At 42.6% G+C, this 17,071-nt stretch overlaps 2 protein-coding genes across 7 annotated transcripts in view; both read left to right on the top strand.

The window, feature by feature from the left end:
* fnip1 (folliculin interacting protein 1) overlaps positions 1–9,085 on the top strand; it is a 40,165-nt gene extending 31,080 nt beyond the window's left edge. For all 4 annotated transcript variants that reach the window (XM_035666233.1, XM_035666235.1, XM_035666232.1 and 1 more), the window contains 7 exons: positions 292–438; positions 2,048–2,217; positions 3,220–4,924; positions 5,082–5,247; positions 5,827–6,027; positions 6,203–6,318; positions 6,636–9,085. In XM_035666233.1, coding sequence (XP_035522126.1) covers positions 292–438; positions 2,048–2,217; positions 3,220–4,924; positions 5,082–5,247; positions 5,827–6,027; positions 6,203–6,318; positions 6,636–6,714 — 2,584 coding nt within the window. In that variant the 3' untranslated portion in view covers positions 6,715–9,085. The remainder of the gene's footprint in view (positions 1–291; positions 439–2,047; positions 2,218–3,219; positions 4,925–5,081; positions 5,248–5,826; positions 6,028–6,202; positions 6,319–6,635) is intronic.
* Positions 9,086–11,113: 2,028 nt separating this feature from the next.
* Positions 11,114–17,071, top strand: part of rapgef6 (Rap guanine nucleotide exchange factor (GEF) 6) — a 147,267-nt gene continuing 141,309 nt past the window's right edge. For all 3 annotated transcript variants that reach the window (XM_035666228.1, XM_035666229.1, XM_035666227.1), the window contains exon 1: positions 11,114–11,558. In XM_035666228.1, the coding sequence (XP_035522121.1) occupies positions 11,484–11,558 (75 nt within the window). In that variant the 5' untranslated portion in view covers positions 11,114–11,483. The remainder of the gene's footprint in view (positions 11,559–17,071) is intronic.

Below are 17,071 nucleotides of genomic sequence, written 5' to 3'. Positions count from 1 at the left end.
ACACAAGCACACACACGCACACTGTACAGAGCAAGAGAGAGGGTTGTGTGTGAGTGCGCGCAAGTTCGTCGGACTGTTACAAACACGCACACAAACCAGGGTCTCCCATGGCCTTAGCGCAGACAGCAAAGCTCTGTGAACTGAGATCTCTTTTGTTTACCCCGAGAGACAATAACGTTTCTGTTCTCTCTCTGTCTGTTTTCTCTCTTTTTCCCTCCTTCCCTTTCATTCGCTCTCTCCATGCCCTGTCCCTCTTTCATCCCTCCCTCCCTCGCCGTACCTCATCTCCAGGATGACCATCTGCGACCTCTACACCATGCCCCGCGTGGCTGAGCCCGTCTGGTTGACTATGATGTCCGGAGCGTCGGAGAAGAACCAGCTCTGCGGTCACTTCATGAGGGAGCTCTCCCTGCTGATGGAGCAGGCCTCCAAGAACCAGTTGAGTGTCTGCTTGTACTCACACCTAGTCCACCAACAGTCACTGAATTTCTAAAATGTTGCAGGACGTTAAGAACAAGGGAACTACATCAGAATATACACATCTGTCATATTGCATAGTGGTTTTCAGGAGTTGTATGGCCACAGCAAACCTACATATTGGACAGGAATCAAGCAAGCTCACAGTTATAAATAAGGAAAGGCATACATGGCAGCACTCAGACATTAAGAAAAACAAAACACATAGTTTTTCCAACATCTTTTTTTTTATTTTGCTTGTACATCCTGAATGAGCCTATCAACAGAGAAACACAGGCAGGTTCACACACTACTTATTCTTTCTCCCTCATACACTTTCTATAGTTTGTCCCTCCCTTTCTTATACTTAAACACACACACACACACACACACAACACACACACACACACACACAACACACACACACACACACACACACACACACACACACACGCACACACTGTGAATGTTTCACTTTCTTTGCATTTATTTGTCTGCCTCACTGGGAGCTGTGAATGAGAAGATCCCTGCCAGTCTCAAATTGCTTATTGTTGCTGTTACAAAGCCACGTTAAACCACTGCTAATTGTACATTTATGAATTGGTAGCAAGGCTTTTATTGAACATAGCACCCGTATTCAGTACAGTTGATTTTAAGTAGCATTCAGTACACTAAAGTGGATTATTACATCAAGTGGATCTTAAGGGACATACTTAACATTTTCATAAGATATGTGTTTTTCTATCTTGATCCCTGTATATTCTGCATGTTGGAAGCTTTCATGCTCTGTATACTAGGACTGCAAGTAACAATTTTTCATTACCACATTACTTTGACAATTATTTTATTTATTAACCATATTAGTCATTAAGTTTATGCCCATTAAGTTACCAGAGCCTAAAGGGTTGTCTTGAACTTTTATGTCTGTATTTATATACACAGCAGTTCAGTTTTTTTTTCTTTTCTTCAAATCCCTGCATGCTCTCTAAATGTTGACCGTGAATAGAAACTGCGTCGCCTAGGCAACCATTGGAGTTTCTTTATTAGCATTGCTTCTCAGTTAAAGTCATTATTTCCACCAGCACTGGTTAGGATGACTACCACACAACTACTTCTATGTGCTGTTGACTCGCAGCTGAAGCATTGTGTCTCCATGGCAACCATTGAACTGTATCACATCATGTCTTTTCTGAGGCATCCCGTCAGTATTCCCATGACTGGTGGTTACAATTACTGCCGCAGTCATGTCCGTGTTTTAGCACGTGATTGAACTTGAGTACCATGACAGTGTTGAGTCATAAGACAGGAAGGGAAGTAGACACTTGTGGTCAGAATTGAGAAGTGAATCATGCTAATAGTGTGTGTGTCTGCATACATCTGTGTGTGTTGCAAACAATGGTTAATGTGTGAATGTGGTGTCCAGTTCCGAAAGAAAACATGAAGTTTTCTGTGTAGTGAGAGAACCTTTGACCTAACCGAACAAGGTCAGGATAGAAACAAAGTGATATCTGTCGGAGTGCAGCCAGCTAGGAAATACACGTTTGATTTCCCCCGCAACTCTCTGCTGACCAACCCACGTCTAATATTCCAGATTCCTCCCTGCATTACTGACAGCCATCCTGACCAATCATCTAGCCTGGGTACCCACCGTCATGCCTAATGGGCAGCCTCCAATCAAGATCTTCCTCGAGAAACACTCCTCCAAGAGCGTCGACATGCTGGCAAAGACGCACCCCTACAACCCGCTCTGGGCACAGCTAGGTGAGGAGTTCAAACATGCGCACACACACACACAGTGAGCAACTTTGTTTCCTGTGGAAGCACCTGTGTGCCTGGGGAGTCAAATAAATTACCTGTGTTTGGTCTTCATCTCGGCTGAAGCTTGAACACATCCTAACATGCCATTGTTAATCATTACAGGAAACAAGTTAAGACTAGATAGTTAGGTTTAAATAATCTCTGTAGCAGCATTTCACATGGATGTAGAGATTGCAGGTGTGATAAAAATGCAGTCCTCAAATTATGGTGTAGTAATACTGCAGCAGCAATAACAGTGTGAACATTTGACATCAATTGGACACTTGTCTATACTTTTAAACTGTCCATGTCTATGTATATCCTTGGTTGATGAGAAATGGAAACATTACTTCTTCCAGTGGACCATGTTGCGTCAGCGGAAGGTGCAATTCTGTGAAAACAGTTTCCTGTGTGAGTAGCTGATTTATGGGCGCTTACAAGTAACAATATCCTATAAATACACAGACAGATCTTAACGAGCATGTTCAGTTGTACACTTTCACCTCAAGTGACATGGAGGACATAGAAAATGAGTTCATGGGGACACCCAGTGTTCATAGCTGAGAACTGCATACCAAAGCATTGATTTGTTGTTTGAAAAAATATGGAAGAAATTGAGATAAATCAGAGATTAACAAGACAATGGTATTATCAGAAAACGTTACAGATGTGCTGCTTGTCATCACCTCTTTTATCTGCACCTTTCCCGTCACTCTCTGTCGTTATCCAGATAAAGCAAAATGCCAAAAATGTTTATACTTGTTTTAGTTTAAAAAAAAAAAATTGTTTAAGTAATCACATGTTTATATCTATTAATTCTCACCCAACTGCAATAAGAAAAATATTAAACTTGGCAAATCACAAAAATATGAATATAAACAGTTTTATTTCCAGATCTTACAAATGTTCAGTGATGCTAATGTTTTGGGGTTGTTTTTTTTTTCTTTTCTTCAACACTGTGTGTAGGCGACCTTTACGGGTCAATTGGGTCACCGGTGCGGCTGTCAAGGACAGTGGTGGTGGGCCGCAGACAGGAGCTGGTCCAGAGACTCCTCTATGTCCTCACCTACTTCATCCGCTGCTCCGAGCTGCTGGAGACCCACATGCTGGACAGCGCTGAGGATGAGGCCATTGTGATGCCTGGCTCCCTCATCACCACCTCATTAAGGAAAGGAGAGGTGGAGGAGTCTGACTATGTTCTGGTTACCGTCCATAAACCCAGTGGGGACTACTTGTCCCAAGGGGCCCACGGCCAGCAGACTGAGGCAGAGGACAGCAGCTACAGGTCAGACAACAGCCTCCAGAGCAGCACATACACAGACACAGAGGTGGAGCACGGCGCTGGACCCACACCCAAGGAGGAAGATGAGGAGGACGAGGAGGACGAGGAGGACAGCAGTGAGAGTCAAGGGTCCAGGAGCAGTGTGCTTCAGACGGGACACAGTCAGGGTAACAACCCTGTTATCAGGACTGCAGAAACAGTTGAACCCAGGGAGCTGCGCAGGGAGTCTAGCAGCCCACTGGCTACAGAGGCCCGACTGGAGACGGTGCTGCGTGTCAGCTCTGCCTCCCCCAGGGAGCAGGTCTGTGTGCTGGATACAGAGACCAAGGGTGACCTGAAACGTATTGTCCCATTCACACCCACAACGCTCGCATCAAGTCCATCCCCAACTCCTGTCACCACAGAGGGTAAGAACTCTGGGGCAGAGGCTGGGATGGATGAAGGTACGGGGAACCAGCCCACCAGAGTGCTGGCTCCTCGACCTTTGGGGACCCCTCTAGAGAAGAAGCCCCCAGATAAGAACATAGCTGCTGCAGTGCCAGTACCGATGGTACCGGGAAACATAGTGACTGGGCCCATGGCTCTGACTCTAACAGAAGAGGAGGAGCCGGCAACAAAAGTCACTTTCCTCATTGGAGACTCCATGTCTCCAGAATCGGACACAGAGAGTCGCAGAAGGAAGGTAGAGGAGGATTTCAAAAAGCACAAGAAGGACAAACATCCGCTTCACCAACAGCTGCTGCAACGGCTGCATAGTGGAGCAGATTCAAAGACCAGCAACACCAGCGCATCAGAGGACCAAACCAAGCAGACCAAGGCGGCTCCATCCCTGCAGAGGGTTTCCAGTAATATTCCCCAGTGGAGCCCAAACTGTGTGGACTATTTTGATGAGTATTTCAGCCTGGAGAACCCTGTGGAGACTAGGACTATAGACGATGTGGCCAAACGAAAGAAGGGCAGTATGCACAAAGACTTGCTGGATCCTTCGGGGGTCCCTCGGCCTGGTGGCGTTGGGGGTCTCAGTTTTCAGGGTGAAGTCAGGGGTCAGAGTTTGGGTGTCTGTTTAGGTTCAGATAGTGGAGAGGTAGGGTCCAGCAGAAAGGGAGACACTTTGTTGGAAGTCCAGAAGAGGTGCAGGTGTGGGTCTTCAGATTCCTCCGACACCTGCTGCTGCAGGAGCTGTTCTGCTGAGCAGGACAAGGGTCTTCTGTTGTCAGTCCCCGTCCCCCAGGATGGAAGCAGCAATAGCAAAGAGGACCAAAAGCGTAAAGCGGTGCCCGTCAATGACTGGGAGATACCACGCAACGAGAGCTCAGACAGCGCGCTAGGGGACAGTGAGAGTGAGGAGACAGAGGACTGGCAGGAGGAAGTGCTGTTGCCCTTCCCTGGGTGAGTGGAATACCCATTTATTCACAGACACGCTTCCTATTCACTTACACTGAGCTGCACTAGTGCTGAAGTGCTTTAGTTGTAATCAATAATTATAGTTTTAATAATAGAATAACAAAAAAAAACTAATATCTCATGTCATGTGTTTGATTTAAAGGTCAAAGTTGGTGGAGAACTACTCAAAGCCAAGCATCGCCAATTTTGGCCGGTCTCTGTTTGGAGGCTACTGCCCCACCTACGTGCCAGACTTTGTACTGCATGGGTTGCCCAGCGAAGAGAAGCTACGGCAGAGCCTCATGGCTGAATTAACCCATGCTGTTCAGGTAAAGGACTGACATTGATGAGCCAATTCTTTATGGAGCTACACACAGCTATATAGCTTTTTTATTTCCAATGCAAAATACAGAATTTTAAGTATCGCTTGTGATTATATTCCCTTTTTAGAGCCACATAGATTTTGTGTTTGTTATTTAAGTTCACACTTTCCCGTTGCAAGTGAAGCAGAGCGTTTTAACTTCTCATCCGCAGTGATTAGAGATTATCGGCTGAAATCAGATTGTGTTCTATTTAGTTTTGGTTTAGTGTAATGTTTTTATATACACTTCCATCACATGTTAAATAAAAACCCTTATTAACCCAGTCTATTGGATTTGGTTTTCAATGGCTATTTTCTCAAAATAATGTATTTAAAGAACAGATTTTTGTAGAACAGATAAAAGACTATGGTCATATCATTATGAGACAATACCACTGGAAGTAGATGAGCGATAACTTAATTATTGCCCAACCCAAATTTTAAGATCCTTATTAGCTTCTGTCATTTAGCCTTTGTTTAGGAGTTTGAAGCATGCTTTAACATGTGAGGAATTCCCTCTTTAAATGACTGTTCTTGTCCTCCGTAGCATCCAGTATTGGATGAGCCCATAGCGGAGGCCGTCTGCATTATAGCAGACACAGACAAGTGGACGGTGCAGGTGGCCAGCAGCCAGAGACGAGCCACAGATGTTAACAAGCTGGGGAAGGAAGTCCTGGTGTCCAGCCTGGTTTCCAGCTTATTGCAGTCGACTCACCAGCTCTACAAACTCAACGTCTCACCCAACTTTGTATGTTACACCTCTCCGTCTATCCACTGTTAAGTTGTTCAATTGGAATAGGTTTCATAGATCTCTGTAGTTAAAATGAAAATGCTGTTTTCACTGATAATGGTTGTATACAGTAATCACCACTGTGATTCTTGTGCTTTACCAATCATGTTTCTGTCTGTCCTCTCCTCCTTAGTGCATAATGCACCTTGAAGACCGCCTGCAGGAAATCTACTTTAAGAGCAAGATGCTTGCTGAGTATTTGAAGGGCCAGACAAGGGTTCATGTGAAAGAACTGGGCATGGTCTTAGGGTAAGCAGTTAACTTTTATTATCAAATCACAGCTACTGTAAAGCTGTATGTTGTGTGGTGTTCCACTGATCAACAAGTGGCAGTAATGCAGGCTTCACATTAAACATCAACTTTGCAAATAGTTTATGAGGAAGGAAACAGTGTGTTTTGTTGAGTAACATTTAATGTAAGCATAACTTTTGTTTGATGACAAGAAAACACCACAGGGCACATTTTAATGAAAAAGAAGTGGAGGCATTATAGATACAGTCTATAGACAAATAGAAGCTAAGTTTAAATCGTATCATATTCTGATCTCTGCTGTGGTATCTTTGCAGAATTGAGTCCAGCGACCTTCCTCTGTTGGCCGCAGTGGCCAGCACTCACTCCCCCTATGTGGCCCAGATCCTGCTATGAGACTGTAATGGCACTGAGGTTCCTGGCAAGTGGTCTGTCTGAGGAAACCTGTCAGACCTGGGTGGTGCCACTCTGGCCCCAAAAAACGGCCGTCCATGCCCCGCAGCTGACCTCCCCAACATGGTTTCCCGACCCACGTGCCTGGGCTTGGTGGGATCTTCGCTCTGAGCCTGAGCAGTGCACGTCTTCACGGACCACATCCAGCGCCTGTCCTCATTTACCACTGCTGCTGAATTTGTTGCAATGCTGATGTTGCACCACAGGGGGGAACTAGAGACCACAGTCCCACAGATGGAGTGAGGCTGTGCGGATGACCTGAAGCATCCCTGAAATGACCTTCTCCTGTTGTTTGAATGTTTCTTTTAAAACAGGACTCTTTTTATTTTTGGACACAAAAGCCAAAGACATTTTTCCAGTCAAGAATGAAACTTTTGAAGATATTTACAGTATAACAACAATGGATTTTGTTTCTTCTACAGCTTTTTTTCCTGTACAATCTTCAACCCGGTCGTACAAAGTGACGGACTACAAGTTCAAACAAAACAGATGGACATTTTTAAACATTACTTCAAGGTAAATATCATTGAGACGATTATCAATCTCATGACTATTATGCGTTTATCTTTATGTATTTGTTTACAAGCCAAATTCCCCTGAAATATCTCAATGACAACTTTAATTTTTTTTCGTCAAATTGCAATGCACACCGGACTCAAAAGCCTCTTTTCTGGCCACACGGGGGTAATCGACACTCTTTGTGGTTTTTGGTTCTACAGACAGGTTTTGAAATGGCTAAAAGTGGCTTTGACATTCTTATCATAGGTACAGCACTACCTCAGATCTTCATATGGGCAGTATGTGACATACACATTTACAGTTGGCCCCATAGAAAACCCTGAGGTATACTTTGTAAGCTATCTTAATCAGAGGAATGTCAGTGTCAACTGTGTGCAGACTCTATGCTGTGTTCTTTGAAAAAGGGAAGGCTGTTAAATTCCTTAGGATGATCGTTACACGGAAGAAAAAAAACTAGTTTTACTTCAGAATGTGATTGAGAGAGGAGAAAGTGTCCCTTTCTACCGCGGGAAGGCTTAAACGTACATCATCTACATATATTTTAAAACCAAAATGCTGAAATATTTTCACACTTTTATAGCTTCCCCCACCTTTATACGATGTTTACGGTTTCGATGTTTGCTGCAGAGAGAGGAGTAGAGTAACACAGTAGGCCTTATAGTGGATTCAAATATGTATCAGCTAACACTATTTTCAACATGTTTATACGACACTTATAACACACAGAATACAAAACTATAGTAGCACAGTTTTTTCTTTTGTTTTCTTTTTGATTTCCTTTAACAATGACAGATAATACGATATAACCAGGGTGCGATTTGCTGAGCGTAAAAAGGGAGATTGAGTTGCTTTCACAGGTTCTGTTTGTGGATTCTCTCCTGGGCATAAAGTGTAACCTGCAGTGGGGCCAATGGGACAGTATTTCTTTGTTCTCATTTTTACTTTTTGTTATCAGTTGACAGCCTTGGAAATTAATCAGTATTTTCTTTGTTTTGGTCGCAGATAAAATGGGGTGAGTAAGAAATTCCCAGATGAGTGACTGCATTATTTATAATAAGTCAAAAGCAAGAGAGTTTCAGATGTACATGTGCAGTATTCTACAATTGCACTATACTTTTAGACTAGCACATTTACCTTGATGGCAAGGGAATTGCAGGTAGCGGGGACAAAGTTTAATTTAGCCGGCAGCCAGCTAAAAACTCCCATGAGTTGTTTCTGGAAAGTAATCTTTCCAAATTTCTTAAAGTTTGGAATGTGTCTCAGGCTTCTCAAACAGCGTTTGTAACAGAGCTTGCTGATGGGCTTTACATCACAGTATGTTGAACTGTACGCGGAGAACATTATTATTATTATTATTATTATTATTATTATTATTATTCTTGCTAGAAAAAGAAGGAACCCTGAGAAGAGTGTATTTTTCTATCGACTCAAATCGCACCCTGTATATGACCCAAGTCTTAATGGAGAGCGTGAATGCATCACAGGCTTCTGGAGAGCTCGTTTTGCTGGTAAAATTGATATATACATGCTTGTTACTGTATTGAAGATGCTCCGCTGTATCAGCTTACATTTTGTACAACCCAGCCATTATGTTTAAAAGGTATGAATTTATATCTGCTTTTCCCTCTTTGTATATAAATAAATTATTTAGTTGCCCATGGTATGTGTAACGGTTCATGTAAACTGTACATACTCAGTTTATTTCCATGTATTTGTACAGAATTGTCTCCTCAAATTATTTTTTCCCAATTTTATGGGAATGTTGTGCAATAAAAATGCAGATGTTAAGAACTGATGTGTCTCTGGCAATGTTTTCTGTCTCTGAATCAAAGGGAAATAATAAAAAATCCTGGAAAAGTTAAGATTTGGATGTGTGAATATGAAATCGTTTTCCCAAAACTGAAAACCAGACATCCGAGAGCTGCAATTCAGCCAGGATCGGGGAATTGATGAGGAGAGAAAAAGTGTTGGTAGTTGTGTACTGACAGCATGTACGCACAGCGATATTACCCAGAGAGGCTGTACAGTAGATAAGACCACATATTATGGTTTGCCCCCCGTTTAGAAGACATTGCATTAAAGCAACTTTACAAGCATCTCAGATTAGCAGCTGTGGTTTGTTCTCTTCCCACAAACACTGACTAAACAATCCCAAGATTGTATTCTCGTCGCCCGTGAACTGGTTTTAAGTTTACGGGTAATCCCAGATGAGAAGTCTTACTTTCTGTGTTCTTTCTCTCCAAAATGTACACATTTTAATTTGCAGAATCTCTTCCACTTCATCCATCGCTATAAAAGTCTGGAAAGTATCTATAAACCAGCGCAAACTCTACACAGGAATAGCACTTTTGTTTAGATTGGTGATGGTTTGACGTCTTGTGCTCAACATCTGGATCACACATTTTTTTTTGCCCACTTTTAAATTTTACCACCCTGAAACTAGGCTGTGACTCCACCCCACCGTCATCGCGGCACCGGAGGTAAAACGAAACGAGCACACACACCGCAGTTATGCAATAAAAGGAAGGAGTGTCCCCGGCTGAAAGCAAACGTGAATGTGTCTCCTGTCAGTGGGAACACCGCTGTGATCCCACTTTCTCCACGACAATAGCTTTATCAGGAGGCGTTTGGAGAAACCCCAAAAAAGATAAAGAATAAGATAAAACTATGCTTTTACAGCTTATGCTTTTTAACTGTGAAATGAAAAGTGTGTAAAAGTTAGATTTTCCACCAAATGTGTGTGTGTTGAGTGAGCTGTTGCTTTTGAATGCACTGCAGTAATCTGATTACTCCGCATTTGGAGCAGCAGTTGTCCGTGGGAGCAATCTGACTGCAGAAGTGTCAGGAGTCAGAGGGAGGATCTGTGCTGCATTTAATGACTCCTTCCAAAGCTCGTACACTCGAGCTTCAAAACGCAGCTTTTTATGCCATTAAAGCTGGACTATATAACTCTTTTTTATTTTTTAAATATCATATATTTGTCTTAGAAATGATAAATTGAACATGAAAGCAAAAAAATGCACAATTTAGTTATACAGCTAACTTGATCTGGTATGACCAGTATCTTATGGCGGCTGATATTAATATTAACTTTTGATATTGCTTTGTACATTACACAGTAAGTTCACTAACTTTATGACTCTCTAGGCTTCTAGTGCTGCTGTTCCTGTACTTTTTAGCAATCCAGTAATTTCCACTTGTGGCCACTCTTCAGCAAAAGTTAAAGTGTTATGTCGTGTTATCCAAGTGTGTTTTTTTATTGTACCAGGTAACAGAAAATTAATTTTCCATGCACTTTTGCATCTTTGCTGGGGGAAATTCCAGTGCAGCAGCAGAATTTAGTTTGTAATGAATAATGAAGACCAAAAATGGAAATTAGTCTCAAGTGCTGCTCAGAAAAAAAAAACGCCACCTACACAAAGTCTACGTTGTTTGTTACCTTAAATTACAGGCTGATGTATAAAAAATCTATAATCGCCATATAAGTCTACATATACCGTAGGTCGGGCATGCAACCGTAATTAATCAGCAAATTGGTCATTTATTCGTTTTGATAATAATTTGCACTATAAAATATGCACAATGTATTTAAACTATAAATTCATTTCAATCAGAATTGACACTGTGATTCGGGCTCGGTTCAGGCTCTCACAGAATGTTTTTCGGACTCGGGTCGGGTCGATTTGTTTTTTTTTGTGGCCGATCAAAGCTGTAATTGAGCTAAACCTCTCGTTTCATGCCATAAACTGCCTTATTTCCGACAGCGTTTGAACACAGCATCTCCGGGCAGACAGATGTCGTCAACTCTCCGCACTGTGATCTGGAAGAGGAGGGATCTAATCTGAACTCCTGGATCTGACGGACGCCAGCTACCGAAGTGGATATTTCCCTTTACCAAAGATGTACAGAGCCGAAGACGACATGTCTCCCGTATTTAACTTTCTGTCACACTTTTAGTGGGGTCTACTCCTTCTCGGACGCGCAGTAGTTAAAAGTTTCGCGTCCCTCCCGGAGGAGAAGGAGCTCCCCGGTACGGTCCGTTTTTGGAGTCAACTCCATCCATGCTCGGCTCGGCGGGGACAAGATCCACTGGGATGTGAGTTTGCTCAGCTACAGGGCAACAAGGAGACGCTAAAGTGAGGGGTTACGTGGAGAGGAAGTCAAATTCCTGGTGTGGATATTGAGCCGAAGTTATGAAAATGACCGGAGCCATGGAAACTTCTTTCAAACTGGCTTTGAAGAAACCGCCCTCACTGCGGACAGCAGAGGTAAACAAAACTATTGTTTCTCTAATTAGCATGGCCTTGCTAATGTTAGCTCCAATCAAACTGTTGCTTCACCTCGCTGTAGGAAAACTCCGCTGTCACTGGAGTTGGACTGAAATGAGTTCACACTGAGTTGCTTTTGGGCAAATTATCTAATTAGGACTTTTCCATAAAGTCACATGCTAATGAGCACACACGATACATGGTTTAACTTGCAGTGTGTAACAATAATACAGCTAGTTAACCAGCTGGAAGTCCTTCTCACATCAGTAGCTCTTAACTTTATGCCTCGCCAGTGCCAAGAGTCAAGTAAAAGCACACAGGACAAAATGTATCAGGGGCTCTGTGGTACCCAAATTGAGGTGCAGGGACCATACTGGCTCCTTGAGGAGGGGGGTCAGGGGTCCCTATAAAAAATGTCTGAGACTTTCAGGGTAGTTTTATCATCTTCAAGTCGATACAAGTTCAATAAAAAGGCGTTCAAGCCAAGAACTGGTGGGTTTTGGTCCTGGTTAACTTAAGTAAAAAAACCCTCTTTAACTGCACTGCATTCTGGGTCTGCGAGTACAGCATTACTAAACAAAACACAACATCACAGCTTCCCATCACGGGGCTTACGGCTAAGCCCAGGAGATAGTTTGTGTAAACTTTAGCTTGAATGAGGCCAGTTAAATTTAATCACTGCTGCTTTCTTATCCCTCCTCCTCCTCCGCCTCCGCCTCCTCCTCTGCCTCCTCCTCTGCCTCCTCCCTACATGAAGCTGTGGAAACACAGCTGGCTTGTCATTGCTTTAGTTACACTTTCTGCCCAAAAATAGCTCGCTGCCGTACTCCCTTCCATGTTCAGCTGCTGGTAATAGTTTTGAGGTGCAAGCACTTTTTCAGAGCGCTCTCAGAGCACACACATTTTTTTTTTTTTTTAAAACAGCGAGCCTTCAGCTTTGCATGACACTTTTGAAAAGGTCCCTTTTTATGGCTCTGATCCTCTGTTTGTTTGTGGGTGCATGGGTAGGTAGAAAGCGTCTTTCACGCCTTCATAGAGGGCTTTTGTGCACACTTGAACAGACCGTAACAGCCGCGTTTAGTCCACAAATATCACACAGTGGTCGCAGTGAAGTGGATCTGTGATTTGATCAAGCACATGAAAGAAGGCACTATGATAAAGTAACTAAATTTAGCCTCATCCTCTCGAATACAATGGAGCAGTCCTCGTTTCTGTTGTCCTTTTCAGGAATGCTGAACACTCTCTGCGTCTGGAAACAGTAGTAATATAGCTGAGGTCAAAGGCAAGCAAGGTGAAGTGTATGTTTCCATGCAGTTCTTCATAATGTTTTAAGGCTATTTGTCACAGGTAATATGCTTTTTTCCCCTTCCAAATCAGTGCCTGTAATTGTAAAAACACACGATTGTGCTACACCTGAAGTACACGCAACTAAAGCGTCTGACCTTTACTGACCTGAACACGAAGCCACTGTTTTTATGTCTCTTTATTTTTAGTCACAGTTTGAAAAACAGTCCAATAAAGCCACGCTGTGGTTTACTGCCGCCTCAACCTGTCGATGATGATTCATTGTACGGACTGTAGATATTAAGAATCAACGCTGGTAATGTAGCTCTCACCAGGCATTAGATAGCCAACCATCACATAGACAGACGGAATCATTAAACCTTTGCCCGCTGATAAATCACACCCTCAAACAACCACAAGCCATTGCTCAATAAATCAAAACTGACTCCCCATTTTGCCTCAGCGTGAGAAGAATACAGCGACAAGATGCAAGTTCGCAAAATCTCTCAGGCTCTATGGCAAATGGCCAAAATCCTCCAAGAACCTCGAGAACTTTATAAAAATTAGACGAGTTAAAAGCTCTTGAAGCTGTTAGCTTGTGTTTGAGCATGGGTGTAGCTGCAGACCTCCTCTTCCTCCTGCGCTACGCGTTTACCTTTAATTGGATTGGATTTTGCCAGATTAGAGATGACCCTGTGGTAAAGGGAGGAAGGAACAAGGCAGTACACGAGTTTGCTTCTCAAAGTAACGTCTAAGGGACTTTTCCCAGATTTCCAGGATGTTGCTTTTGTTGCTTTTTTTTTTTAGTACAAAGTAGAAATCAGCTGGAGGAATCGAATGTGGTACTGTACTCCAAATGGAACTGCAGATAAGTGCTAGTATATACTCTCTCGTCATGTCGGGTTTTTGTCTTTAACGGCGGATTATTCAGCAAAAGTGCAAACTTGTATTTATTGTGACGAAAGACGACGGGGACGTGTCACACAAAATGCACTTTTTTTTTTACTCTTTGTCCTGTGTAAACCATATTTGAGGATGTTATAAGCCTCGAGGTTGGGGATTTAGTGGCATCTAGCACTATAGTTGGTGATTGCAACTCACTTGTTCTACACTTCCTTTTCAACCAAGAGGGAGAAACTATGGTGAAAGACGTGAATGTCTAGAGCAGGTTTTTGGTGTGTCCATTCTAAGATAAGATAAGATAAGATATTCCTTTATTTGTCCCACAATGGGGGAAATTCCGATGCTGCAGCAGCAAAGCGGATAGAGAAAAAAAACAGTAATAACCCAAACCAGTAAAGAGTGGAAAAAACCTAATAAATAAAAAACACTATGTGCAAGAGAAAGAAAAAGTAAGAATCTACAAACAGCAACAGTACTTACTAGTACTAGTTCTGGGCTTCTGTAAAAACGGAAGGCGAACGGCGGTGTCTATAGATAAAAAGTTCATTCAAAAAAGCTCCTTCTAAGGTAACGAAAACCCACTTCTTATTTTCAGGTGACTGTAAACATACCTATAAATATTATATTCGGTTTCTGCCAATAGATCCTCCTAAATGTTACACACTGGACATATTCCAGGATGTGAAATGTAGATTTTCTGTCAAATCAGGTGTTTTTGTTTTCGTCGAAAGTTTTTCCTGCTCGAGACCGTCAGCTAAACTTCTTGCACGTGAACGTTCTAGACGCGCTGTAGGTACGTCAGTCTCCTGTGCAGACGCTTGGCTCAGTGGGTAATCTCTCCCACCGCAGGTTTTATGCCTCGTCAACCTTTCCCGGTTTCTTGAGTTTTCCGTCCAGCTCTTCCCTCCCTGCCTACCTTTCCCAGTGCCATGCAGACAGACAACAAATCATGCAGGGTGATTTATGGCGGTTTTGGCTGTGCGCGGTACAGATCGGACATTTATGGGAATTCCAACCATCGCAAAGCCACAGGCTCCCGAGGGAAGGCGCAAGTGAGGGAGAGAGAGAGAGAGAGAGAAACGCAAACTTAAGTGGTGACTTCTTGCTTTCTAAGCAAGCAGCGGAGCCGCTATGAACAGAACAGAGGAGGACATGCAGACCGGTGTGCGGTTGATGCTGTATTCTTGGAGTGTGTGCAAAGAGACACGGTTGAAAGACGCTGTGTGTGTTTCAGCTGAAGTTCCCAAAGAGGGTGGGTGGTTCGCTCAGTGCTGACACGGCTCAACAAATTAAAGTTAAAGACTAGTATTGGTGTATTTTAAAAAGTTGTTTTGCCAGATGCCCAGGTTGCCCATCTTTTTTTTAACCAACTCCTGATGCCCTGTACACATAGTCAGCACAGAGATGTCTGGCTTTGTTGTTTTTTCTCTCTTTAGAGGCCTTTGGCTCCCATTCGTTCTTGCACAGTATGAAGAACAGCTGCCACACACCTGGAAATTGCCCAGCGAGATGATTCATCGACACTTATTTTGGGTTTTGTCAAGCTTTCTTTGTTTTGTCATCATTTCACTGTGTCTGAGTTCATCCATTGAGCTGTACGTTCACGTGGAAATTATGTGATTCAGTGAAATTGTCATTCACACCTACATAAGGAATCGGGAGGCTTTGCCAGGAAATAATCTCTGAAGATGTTGCCACATCTTGGCATATCCACAGTTTCTTATTTTAGGCATTTTTGGAGCAGGAGTAGCTGCTTATACAAAACATGCCATGGTTAAAAGTCTAATTGCATTTGCGTTCAATTTAGTTTTACGTGTATAGTGCTAAATCACAACTGAAGTTCTTCTCAGGGCACATTAAAGCAGTGTGTTCCTCTTTTCTAAAAAAACAGAAGCCAGACAGTAAAATACCTACTGTGTGGTTAGCATGTGAAACCTGAAGCCCGTTGGTTTGAGGTGTTTCACTCTGTTGTCTGCTTGAGAAAGTAGATGTAGGTCACAAAGGACTGTGAGAAACATGTGCTGTAGTGTTTCCACAGTGTGTTTGTTTGTAGCTGGATATGTATGTTTATGTACGGTGCGCATACACACGAAACCGCACGTGTGCACACATTTTTTCAACCAGTACAGGAACATATCCTTCAAAGCATGTCTTCAGCGTTACAACTCAGTCTGCCTGTCTCCTGCTTCCTTCCCGTTTGTTGTTTGCATTACTTCAGCTCCCTCCAATGCACCTAGGGCATCATTGTGTTGTTGGTGCAGGACACCTCAAATACTCTCCCACTGCAATTTACTTCAGTACAATCTGTCTGCTTCAGAAGTAGGCAGAAACTGCCTGACACTAGTAATTATAAAACAGGTATTTTCAGCCGTTGGATCTGATTGGTCGCAAGATACATTCCAGCAAATTGGGCGGGCTACGCCAACTACGCGATACACAATTATGTCATTTCGGATGCACGTCGTTTTTTTGTTTTTTTCTCATCTGGTACGATAACCGATAATTACCTGCTTTTCATGGCCGATGCCAGTAACGTAATTGATAATGTCACATTTTTTAATTTTAAAAAGAAGTTCGTAACCTGTTGTTTTCACACCTATATTCCTATATATGTCATCCTTACAATATTTAGTTTAAGTCATACTAGTGTTCTTAAAATGAATTTAGTATACATAAATGTAATGGGCTGTGATTGGAGGACAAAACCCTTTTCAGTTAAGCTGAGAGCATCATCAAAACCTTACCCAATTGTGATGTTTAGTCCAAAAACGTCCAAAAGCCCAAAACTACTTTCCAAAAAGACTGAAACTTTGGGCAAAGCACTTAATATAGGGCCAGCAGTATGTCTTTATCTAAATTAACAATCCCAGAATTATGGTGAGTAAATACTGTGTGCTCTCTTAAAATATGAGCAAACATGCATGTTCACACATACCCACGGTGAAAACCAGTTAGACACCAGCGTCGTCTTGACTAAGGCCTGAGGGCTCATCTTCGAAGTTCGGTGTAGGTTCAACCTCACTGTGTCTTATTTCAGGGAGACGCATGAATACAATGATCAGTCTGCAAGAAATGTCTTAATTGTATCTTGTTGGTGGCTTCAATGGTGGTCGTCAAAAATGGTCAAAAGCAATTTTGAAAGCCAGAATCCAGAAAATGTCAACTGGGAAGTCAAAAACCCAATGACTAACCCGTTAAAGTTGTTTTCAGTGAGCCGATAAACGATGTTTTTCACCCAGTAAATAGAATGAAATCTCAGATTAGCAGTTCGCGAATGTTAGTTGTTGATATACCAGGGTTTTATAGAATCCCTATGACATTGTGAT

Source organism: Morone saxatilis, unplaced genomic scaffold (genome assembly GCF_004916995.1).
Source record: "Morone saxatilis isolate NCDOM2014 unplaced genomic scaffold, NCSU_SB_2.0 Contig20, whole genome shotgun sequence".
Taxonomy (NCBI): Eukaryota; Metazoa; Chordata; class Actinopteri; family Moronidae; genus Morone; species Morone saxatilis.
The sequence above is the reverse complement of the archived record's forward strand: the minus strand, read 5'-3'. Positions and strand labels throughout refer to the sequence as shown.